This window comes from Limanda limanda, chromosome 6 (genome assembly GCF_963576545.1).
Source record: "Limanda limanda chromosome 6, fLimLim1.1, whole genome shotgun sequence".
Lineage (NCBI taxonomy): Eukaryota > Metazoa > Chordata > Actinopteri > Pleuronectiformes > Pleuronectidae > Limanda > Limanda limanda.
Genome location: NC_083641.1, coordinates 6,227,890 through 6,244,560, shown reverse-complemented (window position 1 = coordinate 6,244,560; position 16,671 = coordinate 6,227,890). Strand labels below are relative to the sequence as shown.

The 16,671-nt window shown below is 40.7% G+C and overlaps 1 protein-coding gene across 3 annotated transcripts in view; it reads right to left on the bottom strand.

The window, feature by feature from the left end:
* Positions 1–737: 737 nt before the first annotated feature.
* gdpd5b (glycerophosphodiester phosphodiesterase domain containing 5b) overlaps positions 738–16,671 on the bottom strand; it is a 47,970-nt gene continuing 32,036 nt past the window's right edge. The window contains exons 5-17 of one of the 3 annotated variants that reach the window (XR_009678285.1): positions 16,485–16,544; positions 15,404–15,502; positions 14,458–14,551; positions 12,917–13,062; positions 11,561–11,643; positions 9,828–9,978; positions 7,873–8,094; positions 7,412–7,569; positions 7,178–7,325; positions 5,955–6,037; positions 3,645–3,757; positions 3,040–3,344; positions 1,964–2,027 (exon numbers count right to left, since the gene is read on the bottom strand). Coding sequence is in view for 2 of the 3 variants with exons in the window: in XM_061073211.1 (XP_060929194.1) it covers positions 1,942–2,027; positions 3,645–3,757; positions 5,955–6,037; positions 7,178–7,325; positions 7,412–7,569; positions 7,873–8,094; positions 9,828–9,978; positions 11,561–11,643; positions 12,917–13,062; positions 14,458–14,551; positions 15,404–15,502; positions 16,485–16,544 (1,443 nt within the window). In the remaining variant the exon portion in view is untranslated. Of the gene's footprint in view, positions 3,345–3,644; positions 3,758–5,954; positions 6,038–7,177; positions 7,326–7,411; positions 7,570–7,872; positions 8,095–9,827; positions 9,979–11,560; positions 11,644–12,916; positions 13,063–14,457; positions 14,552–15,403; positions 15,503–16,484; positions 16,545–16,671 lie in introns of all 3 variants that reach the window. The other 2 variants (XM_061073211.1, XM_061073212.1) reach the window with 2 other exon arrangements.

Here is a 16,671-nt window from a genome sequence, read left to right as displayed (position 1 = left end):
GAGTGTGTGTTTATTATTTTGAGAAAAAGTTGAACTAACCTTATCAACAGAAGGAGATGGGACCCAAACATCATACCTCCAGGTTAACAGTGAGATGGTGGTAGTGACACAAGTTCATTGATCCCCAGCAGGGTTGCCACGTCTGCAGATAAAACACGGACCATCTTGAAGTTTTTTCGTCTACTTGTTGGAAAGACCCATATTTCCGGCAATTTACCTTGTATCAAAATGAAAATTAGCTGGAGCGAGTCTCATGCTCACCACCACTCAACTGAGCCACATAATGAGTTATATTATTGGTTTGAGACACAGACCTGGTGATCCCCGGCTCCTCTTGAGCACATGCTGTATTGCATGTTAGCAAATCCCGAAAATGTGTTTTACTTTGCCAAATAGTGTCTAAAACACAATCTTAGGGGGAAAAAAGACCCTTTTAAAACTTGTAGAAGGCACATTGGCGGTCCACTCCTGTTTGCCAGAGCTTGGCCACATGTAATGAGCCATAACAATACTGCATCTCAACCACATTAGTTGTATACTGGCCATATCCACCCTTTACCACATGGGCCACTTTAGGCTCACATCCATTTTGTTCTGGCCTCAAGATCAAAAGTGGCCTACAATATTAAAATAGTTTGATACATTTTTATGCATATGGACCAAAAACGCAATTTGTTAAGCATGAAAATGCTAAACAAATATATATACAAACAGAACAAATCACCACAACTGAGCTCTTGTATTTTAAAATCTTTTAATGTTTAATTCTGAGGCACAGAAAAGAAGTCAACACAAAAAGCAACCAATGTCTTGACCCTGTGACACCTGAAGCCGTGTGTCCTCTGTGAGCTTGGAGCTCCACCTTCACATTTAGTACCCACTTCATTTACATTACAGCATTCAGACACCGACAGTGAGATGTTCCTCAGCACGCCACACACCCTACTGCAGCCCAGAGACTTGTGTGAAGAGAAATTACTTTTGCTGCCGTAATATTAAACTGTCACATTGTTAAAATGCAACGTGTAGTCGGCTGCAGCATCTCTAACATTGGTTCACTTTTCCTGTGCAACACATTCACCACAGCACTGCACACAGGGTAAAAAAAATACATATCCAGTCAGGACACACTCAATACACATCTTTAAAAAAAAAAAGTTATCCGTAACACATTCACATTAACCACTAAAAGACATCAAATATCTCCACCCCAAACCATTTTCACCAGGTCCTCCTGTAGAACAGCAGAAGCACAGCTCACACAAGTCTGATATGATGGTAACTGTAACATGCACTGATCAGAGGGCGGAGCTTTTCATTCAGCCTCGATCAAAGGAATCATCTTACATACGTCACGTGAATATTTCACCTGGAGAAGGCAGGATCTCTGTAAACAAATTGTCTGTGTTCTTTTCTTCTTCTCTTTAAATATAAATAGTAATATTCGGTCCATTATGAACAGCAGCACAGCAGAGTTGTGACAGAAGGCAGGAGCATAACGGGGAATGAAGCTTTTTGTCTCATGCGGCAATAAAGGATTTGAAAAATCCTTGTTTAAAAATAAATTAATCTGCAAGGAGAACAATATCATTTAGATTGCTTGCAGCAATAAACTGCTTAAAATAAAGAATCTGGAAACAAAGTTTTGAGGAGAAGCAGGCGATGGTAGCCTGGGGGGCCTCTCGGCCTCAAATTTGGCGAATTCTTTTAATAAAAAGTTTCGTCCTATGTGATAGACAGTAAATCTGACAAGCAAAAAAACTTATTTACAGAATGTACACATTACAACTGGGAGGTTGTTTTCTCCTATACAGCATATCTGTCAGTTCATCAGTAGGACAGAGGGGAGACCTCACATCGAATAAAAACAGTAATGATTTGAACACAGAGTGTCGTTGTCTTCATCACGCCACAGCAGATCCACACAGGGCTCAGTTTCAATCACTGGCTGATGCCCTGATTGGTGTAGTAGTCGCAGTCATTGTCCTCATACAGCTCCTCAGCACTGCCAGCCCCGTTTCCCACCTCTGGAGGGCGCCAAAGGATAAAACAAAAAAAGTCAGTAAACTATAATACAATTTTAAACTCTTGTTTTCATAAACATTCTCACTCTTGGTCAATAAAGCTGCTTCCAGACATGAACTGAACTGGACATTTTAATTACATTTTAACGTCCGAAAGAGCCTAAGTGACAGCTACAAGCTTCTTCTTTGTTTACTTTATTGGCAGGTGGCAATCAACATCAAGGTGCATTAGCTCCATCTGCTGCTGTACTTTATCATCATCATAGCATCCTACTTCTCCTAATAATAACTAATAGTTTAGTAGCGTAGCTACATTTAAAAGTACCCTGATAGTCTGTTGAACCTCTACATGACTGGAGTGAAATCGCTACTTGGAGTGAGGACTAATACACCTATCCTATTCTGGTGGTTGGAGGCAGGACCTTCTTCCATTCGAGCTTCAGAGAGAGAAAAGCAAGCAGGGTTTCTGACCAAGATGAAATTCACATTTATCTGAGATAACAGAGGAACCAAATCATTTTGAGAGTGACTTTAGAGAGATGGTTGAAAAATTAATATCTTAGGAGGGAACAAGAAAAAAGACCTGAGAAAACAGCAGGAAAATGTCCAGAACATCGAAGGCATGCCGATGATGTATCCAACATGCGACAGACGTTAAACAGTAAAGAAAAAAAAGAGGAGCTATACACGTACAAAACTCTGACTAAAATGACAACATGGAAAGACAAGGACATTCTAGATCTATACCTGCTGATGCCTGTTTCGATGTGCTGTAAACAAAAACACGTCATTTCTGCTGAATTGAAACCCCATATTTCTTTTGAAAATGTTTGTTGTTGTGAGAGCATCTGACCCCATACAGTCTACTGTTGTGTTTTTGATATGTAAAAAGAAAACTCAAATTTTCTGAAGATTTTCATGTCTGAAAGGGGCTTTAGTGAACAAAGAAAGAGTCGTAATAGTGTGCAAAACTGAAATTCAAAACAGGAAATGATGATCAGCTGACATTGCTTACCTTTCCCCCCCAGCACTACAGGCTGTCTAGACAGAACAGGGTGTCTATAAACTCCCTTACACAGAACGACGTCTCCACTTGGAGGAATGATGGGGAGATCACAAGGTGTGTGAAGCGGTGGATGAATGGTTGGAAAGGGCATAATAGACATAGAGGTGGCAGGTAACGAGGGATGCAATGGATGCATGGAATAAAAATGGAAGAATCACTGCTGGTGAAGAGATGGAGAGGAGGTAGGATGGACAGGAGGTGGTGCACATCACACACGAAGGATGGAGGAGGCAGGCGGCTTTACTGGGGCTGACCTTCAATGAGGATGAGAGGTAGAGGAGGAAAGAAGGAGCAAGAACATTCACAGACACTCAGAAAGATTCATGCTGGGATGGAGTCACATGCTAGTGGGGCACCTGAAACTCAAGAAAAAGCCCATTCCTCATCTTCAATTTCAAAAAGTGTGAGATTGTTTTTGTAAAATCGGTAAATCAAAGGATAACGTACAAAGAGAAGAATCTGTCTTTGAGTTCAGGAGCCCAAACAACAACACAATACAAACAAACGACAAAAACGCACAAGAGGACATTTTCATTTCTATGTGAGGGCCTCACCTGAGAAGATAAGTTTCTCCTTCATGACGCTCATGTCTCGACTGGACCTCCTGACGGCAGCACTCAGCATGATCTGCTCAGGGTTGTAGCTGCGCATACCACTCATCCTATACCTGCAGGGTCACATGTTACATCTTACACTTTCAGAAATCGCCTGGAGACAATGCGGACGCCACTTAACGCTGTGGCCTCTGCTCGTAATGTGCAGTTTAGGGTCGACAGGGGGAAAGTTCAAGTTTACATTTTTTAATAACTAATGAGTTAGTTGATCAAATCTGGCTGTTTTATGGACATATAAATCTGTTTTATTAAATATGTATGACTTTTCCGTCATGTGCTGTAAGCCTATATAATACTGTGCCTTGTGAATAATCAAGAAAGAACATTCTGCTCTGTGAAACATTAGGACAGCATTCAGCTAATTAACTTTTTACAGTCGCTGACGGGATCAATCCCTCGCTATTTGGGATTAGTACGTCAGTCAAGGAGAGAGACAGTCATTTCCTGTATGCGAAAATCACATCCTTGTTTAAATGAACAGCCTTAATTTCAATTAACTTAACTGACAAGCATTAGTCTCAATAAATCAGGACTAATGCAGAGAGGCTTTCAAAAACAGAAATGCAAACAAGCGAGGCTTTGCTTCATCAGCATCAGTCCTGAGGCACTTCCCCTGATGAGGCTGTCGTTCATTTTGGACATTTAAGTCTTTTGGCTAATGGGACGGAAAATAAATGAATAAATCTCATCAGGGACTAAATGCGGTGGATATTTTGTGCTGCCTTATATGCAGGGATAAAGACCCTCTAGAGGAAAGTGGCAGCAGTGCTTTACCATTCAGTTGAGATACATAAAAGAAAGAGAGAGGATTTAAATACATAAGTAGTGTGGAGAGAAAAATCTGATGGAGAGTGATGAGTCATAATAAAGAGCAACAAAGAAAAGAAAGAGAAGACAAAGAATGCCTCCAAGAACAGAATGATGGATATAGAAATTGGAAGACAGAGGAGGAAAAGGTAGAAGACTTTGGGTCAGAAAGACGTGACCCAGTTACCTGATCATGTGATAGCTGAGAGAAGATGCCAGAATGCAGCAGAGGAGGAGAAGAGCATGCACATCAGGCAGAGGAAGAGGAAGGAGAGGCGGAAGGACAAAAAAAGGACGGGAGACAAGAGAGGTCAGTTTAGAAGCCAGCAGAAGCTACTGTTGAACTGGACTGAGCCGAGCAAACCTGCAACGCATCATGAAAACAAACAAACAATATCACGCCCCCTAAAGGACAGACCATCACAATCTACTGCTCTCCAACAGAGGAAAATAAATGTTTTTTTTCCTTTCTTTATCAAGAGTGTGGTCTTTCAGTTTGAGAACAGGAGTAATATCTCGTTCAGATTTTGTAATGCTCTCACTTAAAACCCTGCACTTGCACTCAAATATACCCGCTTGTGCTCAGATCTCCTGTACTCCGGCTTCAGCGCATCTCGTGCTCAAGCAGCTTCTGAGCGCATGTGAAACATCTGCTCTCGGATTTTGTTTATGTTTGTCAAAATTCCCCAACCAATAGAATGCCAGGTGTAGCAATGGCCAATGAAAATGTCCTGCCCTCGTTGTGGACAACACTTTCATGAAGCAGGAGTCTAGAAGATCGCTGGTCACGATGGAGCAGCAACGCCAAGGGTTTCAATCCAGTTTTTATATTATGGGAGCAATGATAAAACCAATTAGTTTTTTTCTTTTCCCACTGTATCTTATGGTAACAGTAGCAACAGCAAATGATCCACAATGAGGGTGAGATTATTTCATTTGTCAACACTACACCTGCATTCTATTGGTTCAGACATTTAGACAGACATCTGAACATGAAATCCATAAATCCTGATCTCAAACAGAAAGACCACACTCTTAAATAAAGAAATTCTGGAATGGTGTATACACTTTAACCAGGAGGAGACATGCTCATAGAAAGTACATCTTCTCTGTCACACCACAGGAGAGGACAGCTGGGATGCATCTTATTAAACCACATAACAAATATGTGTCATAGCAAATCATTTTTAAATACATGAAAACACAGGAGAAGAGAATTGTTAGGTGTAAGCTGTAGTTTTCATGATGTGTTCCAGACACAGTAGTTCTTGTTAATTGGCAGCAATACGTGGCAAACCCAACCCCCCCAATGAAAAACAAGTAAAGAGCATCATTTTTTTTCCATTTCCTTCATCAGGATATAATTTAAGAAACGTTAACTTGTGCGTTAGAACTCAATTCAGTGATTTTACTACAGCTACATCACCCAGTGTCCGTACTTACTTCTGGAAAATGAATATTCCTACAACTACAGCAAAAGAGATGAGGTCTGCAGTCACCCACATCAGGCAGTAATCCTGTGGTCTCTGGAAACACACACACAGCCGCACCCGCATTACATAGCAGGACTCACCACTGGGTGGCAGTATATATCAACATACAGTCTCTTAAGTTAGAAGCATCATCTTAACCAGCTTACATGATATTTACATTAGTCCTACGATATGAGTTTATTGGATGAATCTTCCATAATTACATTGGGACAAGTTATTAGGTCTTGCAATGTGCATTCTTGTCAACATCCACAGAAAGATGTACATTTCCTTTGACAAAGATGTGCAAAATTACACAGGAACAGCATAACAGATTTCCATCAAACTAGGTTGAAGGATGTGGTAGGGGCCAGGAAGAACCCATCAAATGTTGTGCGGATCCAGGAATTAATATTTTCATATACAGTATTTTCCAGGGAATAATCCATGAATCTTGATTAAAAATATCATGCACATTAAGGGGAACGATACCTGCGAGTGTATGATATTTGGTGCAGCTTGAATTAATTTAAGGGGACTATTGGGCCTGGTTGGAGCTGTGCGCTCTACCAAATGACATTCTAGTTTGACCTAAATTCACAGTGCAAACTCTCCCTGAACCACAGCAGGGGAGTCGGGGTCACATTAACATGTTGTCATGCTGAGTTCCCATATGGCGACACATACAGGAAGCCCAGGCTGGCACGCTGCACAGACGAGGCAGGTGAAACAATACCACAGAGACGCAGTGTTGAGCGGTTCTCTAGGATCTGCCACAATGATTATACTTGTTGATGCTCTTAATAAAAAGGTATTTTCACTGTGCCGGGACTTCAGATGAGTGCTGGGAAATAATAGGACGAGCCTGTTCAGTGCAGGTAATAAACAGACTGGACGAGCTCAGTGGAAAGCAAGGGTCCCAAATTGACATCACCCAGACAAATCTAATTAAGTCATACAGAGGAGGTGCAGCTGAAGGAGAGGAGACAGGCTGAGGATAAAAGTTAACACCTTACCATGAGCTTATAGCAAGCGCAAACATGAATGAAGATGAACACATCACAGGATGAGTCTAGCATTTTAAAATGAAATGTGGTCCGTTACAGAAACAGAGAAACACTTGTGTGTTGATAAAGACTTTGAGGGATTTTAAAATAAAAGGTTTAATATAAAAGTGTATTTAATCATAATTACCAAATGCCAGATGGGGTAAGGCACCTTTTTGAGGATGTGCGGAGCCTCTGAAGAAACCGATGAAACCCCGCTGCACCAGAGCACCGAGAACAGCCAGGGCTCGTTAACAGTGTAGAAGGTGAGGTTGATGTGGCTCTCGGAGAAGTCACTGAAACCAATTACACACATCTAAACACATTTGTTTTAAAATATAATACAAGTGTTAAATTGCCATCATACGTGCGTGTTCCCCACCTGATTTCCTGTGTGCTGGCCTGGTTGTATCTGAGCAGCAGCCTGCTGATGCCCGACTGGTTGAGACTTTGAGGACTCCGTTTCTCCAATGAAGTCTGGATCAGACCAGGAGCCAGCTCTCTAATCTGAGCTCTGTGCTCATCTGGAGTCCACATCACCTGCAGACAGCACAGGACACACAACCCTCTGTTAAAAACCTTGTCAAAACAAATGAATGGATTCAGTCTCAGAAACATTGAGTGCTTATACTTTGAAACAGATATAGGTAGTGTTTATAAAGATGTTTGTGACATATTCAACATATAAATGCATTAAAACTGTGGTTAAAGATAATCAATACATTTATAGTTTGGAATATTTGACATTTCCAATCATCCTATCAAATTAAATATGTTCAGAATGAATAGCCAGACATTGTTCTGTGGGTGCTTGGTCCATGGATTGGGCTCCTCTACACCTACCAGGTTCTGAGGAACCCGAGACTGCTGCACAGCATGCAGTGTGTCGTTGATCCAGCTGTGGTAGAAGGGGTGTTCCAGAGGTGGTCTCCTGAGTCTGAAAACCACTGTGCTGTTATGGTAGGAGGACAGGTTTAGAAGCTGCTCCAGGCTGCACACACTTTGGTTGGCAATCAGAGTCTTCTCACGCGAGGACAGCGTGTTCACCGTCCAGAAGGGGTCCTCCTAAAACACAGGACCTCATATAAGGGGGTTTCACTGTTTAAAATATGATCAAAACATCATAACAACGCTCCAACTGCTAAAAATTCAAGTGTGTTTTTGGAAACCTGACGAAAAATAAATATGCATTCATAATCCTAATTGTTCATTTGAATAAATGCATTTGTTTTAATGTGATGTAGACTGTTTAGACAATGCCTACAGGATATACAAAATAGGATTATTTTCCTTATTTTCTTCATATTCTTTCTCGCTTCAGTGCTCCATTAATCCTTGTCAAAGCTTACAAGCTCTTTTTTAGGTCATCCATGATGTGCTTTACCTCATCATGTCATTTTGATGACACTTTTAATAATCAATCAAGACATATTATGTGGCATGTTCTGGCAGATAAATCAGACGGACAATGACTGTGACTGTACAGAAGTAATAAAGGTATTTTGTGGAATAGATATCCAGCAACGATGTATGCACGTGCAGTGTAAATAGACTGAAAGAAGGACAGAGGAGAACATAATGTGGAGTCAAACGAATACTGACACAGCAGAGGCAGAGCAGCAAAGTGTGTCTGTGCAGCAGTCCGATCTCATAAAATCTCAGCTTCAGTAGAAAATATCAAACAAACACAACAGATTTTACAGTGATTATTTACCACAGTAGCTTGGAAGCAAGATGACAAGAGGAGTACAAACTCTTGACTGATGCAGGATTAAAGAGCCCACAAAGAAGCAGTTAAGTAGGAAGCTAAGAGTGCAGGGGCAGGAAATGGGTAAGTAGGAATAATGGATAATGTCCTGTCACCATTTCAGTTCCTTATTTCATTTCCTCTAGATGGTACATCATATGGATGCAGGCTGGTAAGAATAATTGTGGGTACCAGGTAGAGGATTATTTGACATCAGTCCAGACATTAACTTTTAAATGATTTGCAAGTTCCAGTCTGGTTTGTAAGGTTGGTTTTGTTGATTTTCTACACTGCACATGTCTGTAATCAAGAAAAACAACTAAAAAACATGTGAAGGATAAAGTAAAAAAAATACTCTGAGCAGGTTATATTTAATGTATCGGGACTGAGTTTGGTTTGGACACAAAAAAGAAAATGTTTGGGCCTGGGCTCGATTAGTTTAGTTTCTCTTGGGCTCCAACGGGGTTCAGATACATAATGCAGCCTGTAAACACACACTACAGGACAGGCTGTATTTACACTTGGGTTGCCTTGGTAGTTGTTGTTACCAGTGTTACACTTGGTTACACGGTGTTCAGACACACACCCATTTCATTACTTGCCCACCGGCTACAACATCATTTCATTTTTTTTCTTAGACATAAATTTATGTAGTTTATTTTTGTGTTTCAGCACCCACATCACTACACGGTCTTCTTGTTAAATGTCCAGTGTGACCAATAACACAGCTGTTGTCACAAGTTTATTGCCCCGTGGGAAAATTTCAACAATGTGACATCCCTAATTTATATACACTTTTCATTGCTTGTTTGTGTGTCTCATCCTGTCTGGAGCACTAGTCTGGCACATCAGGTTAAAACAAATAATTTTTCTGAAGCATGCTTTGACCCTGAGGATCTCTGAAACATAAATTGATCTCAGCGTTTAGATGAAACCGTCATGGCAGATCAATTAGACAAACATGATTCAATGGCCTATGACTTATATTGCACATCACTGCACGTCACGCTGTGTGTAAAGCTGAAATGGCTTTAAAATAACCCAGAACTACCTTAAGGAACCACTGTCCGGCATTGAGCTGCTGCAGATCTGTCCAGTTAAAGAGTGCAGCTTCATCCGTCTGCCTGTCTGGGAAAACCTTCTCTATGTCTGTGGTCCTCCGCAGCGTGCGGTCGTGCATCAGGAAAGGCACTCCGTCCACACTAGTGATCAGAGACAGGTTGGCGTTGGAAAGGAAGGTAAAAGAAGGCAAGAAAGAGGAGATTGTACATAGAACTGATGAATGATAGACTAATTTCTGCTATGTGAACGACACCCAGCTCTATCTTTTCACCAAGCCCAACATTGCCCTCCCACCATCTTCCCTCTCTGACTGCCACATAAGAATCACTCAATTTCCTCAAACTTAACTGCAATAAACTTCTCCTTGTTGGTACCAAGTCCACTCTGGCCAATTGTAACAGTCCTTCACTAACAGTTGACAACTCCACAGTTCCTCCATCTCCCCAAGCCAAGAGTGTCGTCCTCGACAGCACTCGATCTTTCGAATCTCACATTAATAACATCACTAGGTCTGCATATTTCCACATACGCAATATCAACCCAGCACAGCTACAGTGCATCCGGAAAGTATTCACTGCGCTTCACTTTTTCCACATTTTTTTAATGTTATAGCCTTATTCCACACAATAACCCATAACGATAATGTGGAAAAAAAATTGGGAAAAATTTATTAAAAATAAAAAACGAAAGAAAAAGAGACAACAAAGGCATCTGATTGTTTTAATATCTCTAATAATATAATAATATTTCTAAACTTAGCTGAAGAGAAAAATGTTAATTAAACATTAAGGCGCCCCATAACGATCACAGCGTTTTCTGAGGAATACTTTTGCTATATCTCTTAATACTCATTGCATAACCTTACAATATATGTTTCCTCTCATAGCTTTATATACTGCAAGAAAATGATATATAGTCATGAGGAGGGGAAAAAAAAACAATGTTTTGGCATAGTTTGAATGTGTGTGTTTGTGCGCTTTGACTATGTCCCCTATATGGATGTGTGGAGCAGATTGCTGACAGGTGAGCTTCTGAGTAATTAGACCTGATGACAACCAGAGCGACAGTGAGGCGGGCGGGCGAACACGCACGAATTTCGTGATCTCTCCAATAGTAGCATCGGCAAAACAAAAAAAGACGCGAGAGAGATACACTGCGGTGGTAAATACAGGCCAACAAACACTCACCCTAGCTGGGCCAACAAAGCAACCCCCCTCCTCCTACACAACAACTCCTCCTCCATCACTTCACATGCATGAGATGACAAGTTTACCCCCTATCCATCATACACCACTATAGTATCCACTCTCCAACCTCCCTCTCCTCCTCCAAGTGTGCCTTGCTGGGCTTAGCCTGTCACCTCCCATTATGTTGGTGATGTAATGCCTCCATCGACTGACTTAATAACCTGAGTGTGTGTCCAGTTACTCCTGTCACATTTTGAAAGAGCTCGTAGCCATTACTTATCTTTTCTGACAGAAATCATAATTCACCTCCATCCATTATATTGACAGAGTAGACAGTTATCAAAAGCAACAAATTGTGTTGTGGCTGATAGTATGTAATGCTAAATACTGGTATGCACTGTTTTAGGGAAACCAGAATGATGATGTCATTGAAATAAATCAGTGAGGCATAATCTAGACAAAGAAAAAGAAAATACTTAATTTGTTAAGCTTTGTCATATTGCTGTATTGATCAGGTTTGTGTGTGTATGCACACCTGATAGCCACATCAGCTTCCAACCCAGTGACGTTCATCTGCAAAGCTCGCTGGAAAGACCACAGTGTGTTCTCTGGAGCCAGCTGGAAACCCACACACACACAGAGTAAAAATTAACACACAATTACACAACATATTCCTGTAACAATGAACTAATAGATGACTTTCCTAGAAGTCCTACTACTGAGGAGAAATATGACAATCAAAATGTAAACAAACATAAAACAGATCTACAAAGTAAAAAGAAAATCATAAATATTATGATGTATATGAACATGGACTCCTTCCACTGAAAACAGAGAAATGGTGTAAAATGAAAAAGAGCAGGGTCATCTTTTTCTCTTCAAGTCAAGGTTTAGCTCAATACAAAGTCAATAGGTTAAACACTTACTAAAAATTCATCTTCCCAACGGACCCCATGAGTAAAGCTAATATCTGGGAATGATGCCATAATCAATACTGATTCCTTCTGGGAAACTGAGTCAAGTCATGTGATTTTTTTTCAGTTTTCCAGTGAGAGTCTTACAGCCTCGTAGATCTACTCCTAAGTTTAGATTCCACAGTGAGGATCGATCGTTTTATGCAAATACCACAAAAGGCAAGGAGCGTTTCGGAGAGAAAATACTCCTTCCGTTTTCTTCCAAGTGTTGCGTAATACTCAGGAGTTGAATTTACCAAGTACATTAATACTTCTATAGGAGAGGTTTAGAAGCGTTTACATTAAACTAAGCACATAAATAAAACATGAAAAAAGAATATGAGGTCTGCATAAACAATAATAAATCTTTCTTCTAATCTAAAGCAAACTTAACCAGAAGCTTGTTAAAAACTGTAATCTGGAGTCTACAATCGGATCAGTGAGAGATCTGGTGTGACTGAAAAATCAAAACATTGTTCTGGAAAACAGTCATCTCTGCACGTCTTTGTATTTTCCAGAAATACACAGAATACAGCTGGTAATATATTCTTGCTATGCATCCGGCAGTGAAAGCTCCCGGCTCTGACCGGCCAATGTTTGTGGACTATTTTCAGTTGCAGGACCATGAGGTCATTAACAGACTAGAATAGCTCTGGGAAGAGCAGAGAAGAAAAGTTAATGAAAAACGAGGCGGACAAATATCTATAAAAAGGCAGCAGAGTTTGTCTTCTGCTATCTCCAGATCAGAATCAAGTGGAGCTAGAGGCTCCATTTCGCAGAGGCTCAGTATCATCAATGGCACCAAGGTTTGGGTTTGATTCCCTCTGAAGCCAGTATCACATAGCTGAAAGTGTATGGTAATGAAAGAGCATATGTGATACAATTTACTTTGCCTGTTTCCCACCTTCTGATTGCATGAGAGAGGTCAGCTGACTTACCATGGAGGCTCCCCGAAGACCAATAACGTCAGGACGGGGTTTGAGAGAGGCGTGTTCCATGATGCAGGGGGAGGTGATGTACAGGGGCGTCACATAGAGTCCCAGTAACAAACTGAGATACAGCAGCATGACGACCACCTGGAACCCTGGGGCACATACATATGACAATATAGTTTGATCCGATATCCAGATACAATTTTCAAAGTTGAAAATATAGATCCAATTAGCTTGTTTTGCTGAGATATAGATGAGAAGATTGATGCCACTGTCACTATGCTGGTATAGTAAATATAAGCATAGCCTAGCATAAAGACTGGAAACATTTCTCATTTATTTACAGAGAGTTATGGACCAGATTCTTTTACCTTTGTGTTGCCTCTACACCCAGTCCCAACCCCATCGTATAAAGCTAGACATGCACATGCTATAAATTCTCTAATGTTTTTCTAACTCCAAACATGAAATCAAAAAAGAATGTTTAAAATATGTCAAACTAGTTTTTTAAATGTTACAAATAAATCACATACAAGATAGAAACTGCCTTGTCCAGAAAGTTATATATAACCCACTGGCGGTAAAATCATCTTAATCAAATGTATCTTAAAATTAAATAAAGGTGCGTTCAGGAATGCACTTACAACCCTGAACATTTCTAGCTGAGTACTATGTGTGAATGCAAATGTCTGAATAAGTTGTCCTCGGTCACTATCCTGTGGGTGTATATTTCCAGTGAGTGAGTGTTCTTCAAACACATTCATATTTCAAAACAGATTAGGAATCTTCTTATGCTTGGGCATTTCGTCTCTCTCTATTGATATAGGATGGTAATTTCCAATTCATGCATCTGCGTGCTACGCAGGTAGCCTACACAAAGGGCAGAGCATTCATAGTTGTGCGTAGGTGTATGAGTCTTTACACCGCCCGAAACACTAGTGGGGTAGAGTTTCTAGGCTGGTATTGCGTGTCTTCCGGTTTCTGGTGCACTTATTTACAAGTCCTGTAAAAAATGAAGAAGAAGAAAGACATCGTACGTGTTCATTCCTCAAACTTAATTAAAAAAGTGGTGGCAAGTCTGGACGGGAATTCGATGCTCCATGTGAGCTGTCCGAGCTCCCGACTGAGCTTAGTTTTAGTTTTGAAAAAAAATGTACATTACCAACATAATTTACAATAAATACTTTACATATCTGGCGATCATTTATACAGAATACAATAAGCCTGGTACATAAATGACAATTAACTTCAACTGTATTCACACCTGGTATATTCTACAGCAGTGTGAGTTAGAATACGAGTTCAGTGCTGCTAATTCCCAGAGAGAGTCCTGCACCTGAGGAGAAAACAATCTAAGGTGTCCGGGGTGAATCACATGAGACTGAAAGAATGTTTGCTATCTCCGACACCCTGGGTAGAGGTCCTGGCCTCCGTCCACAAAGTGTTAATCATTCACCACTCTTCCTGTGCCTCTGTGTGTGTTTGTGTGTCACACTGTTACCTCATGTAACAGTGCCTCGTATTCTGTGCTGCGAAAGTACACATACTTGTTTTTTCTGCGCGGGAGACCTGTCCAGCCACAATCCAAGACAGTGCTGTGACAGCAGCGAGAGCCCCTATGTGCAGGAACGGACCTGTCGCCTGGTCAGAGATGTGAGCCAGAACAGAGAGGAAGAATAAGAGACAATAAGAGACAAATGATAAACAGAAAGGGAAAAAAAGAAATAGAGATAGGGCAAAGAGAATTTGAATTTAAGAGACAACAAAAGAGATAAAAAGAAAGAAGTCAGAGAGGCATGGAATAACAGAGATCATCTGGATTTAACACAACAGTTACACTACTCAGAAATAATAGATACGATTGATTAAATGGCATCAGTATCAGTAGCGGGATCTGTCCACTTCAAACACTCACTCCTCACAAAGACACACTGATTATGTACTTCCTTGGATATTATTAAGGAACTTAATGTTACCAGACAAGATGAAGATATTACACTTTGTTACCTCCACCAAGGAGATTTTGTTTTCATCCCTGTCTGTTCGTAAGCAAGATGAAAGAATCTGGCATGTTAGAGGACTGATTTATATTCTATTCTAGTGTGTGAAATTTGGTGCAGGTTGACTGAATTTAAGGAGAATTCTTTGTTGAAGGTTTGCTCTCTTTTCTAGTTTCATATGGAAAAGATAGATTTCTTCTTCACACTGGTTAAAGTGGTCTGGCTTAATTATTCTTTGGAACAACAAAGTTGCCAAAGTTGTTGTGTATACTGTAAATAACAGACTTCCTTCCCCAATGCATGACAATACTTTAGCACTGAAACTTATCAGTTCAAACACAGAGCCCCTTGCGGCTGAATGGATACAGCAAATGCCACAACCACAAAATCATTGGTGTGAGTCCATAATGGAACCGTCACCCCCCAAGAAAAAAAAGTGATGTCAAGGTATTTAAAGTGTCTTTGGGGCTTTCCTGTGTTTTAGTGTGCTGACCTGCAGGGAGATGGGGATGATTTCCCACTCTTGCCCCCATGTCTGATTGATAGATATCACCCCAGCGACGGTGGTGAGCAGAGCAACGGCCACTCCAACCTGTGTGAGCAGAAAGGGAGAACTTTGACTACATACAGTACTTATACATTCTCACAGACAGACACACAAAGACATAAAACAGATTAACCCTGAATAGCTCCCAGGCCTGTCACACCTAAAACACTGTTTGGTTCTTGTGTTTGTTTTGCAGATAACGTTCTCGAGCAGGTCATTTACTGGGCTTTCACAAGCTGGTTCAGGACAAGTTCAGCTGGCTGCACTGAATGAACACATGCAATCACCAAACAGCAAACAGATAAGGGGATACACAAAATATGTACACACACGCACACACACATCATAAACTATATTAGGGCGACAAAATGAAAGCTCCCCAAAAGTGAAGCCAAAGCATCTCCATCCTGGTAGCTGGCTGCAGTAATAGTAAAAGTACAGGTTAAAAAAATGTTGTGCGTCCATCAAAGATGGCTTCTGTCTTTTTAAGTACTTCTTAAATAAGTTCTGATGTTCAAGTGCTAATTCTTATGGTAGTATTGGTAAGTCGTTTCTGTATCACTCTTATTTGTTGAGATCTGTGGCCCTTGCAGGATTGTAATAAAGACAACCAATCATTTCACTTGAACTGAATGAAATAATTGGTTGGTGTACCTGTCTGTCACTAACCAGCCTGTCAGCCTGCGCGCACTCACTGTGCATAACCAGCGTCTTCACATGCTATAGAGACACGGCTGAGGCAAAGAAGACAGTCAGAATGCAGCGAGCGAGTTACAGTCAGCTTTTAGCAGTTCACTGTTTGGGGGGCATAGCTTTGATGATTTGGGCTTCATTTTTGGAAAGTGGGAGAAAGTGGAGACTCATTGTCCATCTTTATACAGTCTAACATACACAGAGAGAGAGAGAGAGAGAGAGAGCGCGAGAGAGAAACATTCATCTATAAATCTTGCTGACCTCTTTCTTTCTACCTACAAGTTTTCCCCACCAACACTCACAAACACAGTTTCTCTCCCACTTGGCACATTACCTTATGGAGCCAGTGCAAATTTAACTGTTGTCCAAGTGAAACGTGGCAAAGTGCTAAAATCTGAAAAATGAGAAGGAAAAAAAGAAAGACACACAGATAAGAGTACAACTTTCAAAAACAAGTTTTCTGTCTCACATATTTCCACTTGCTCAGCATCAACATGTGACTTTGCTTGTATGGCAACACA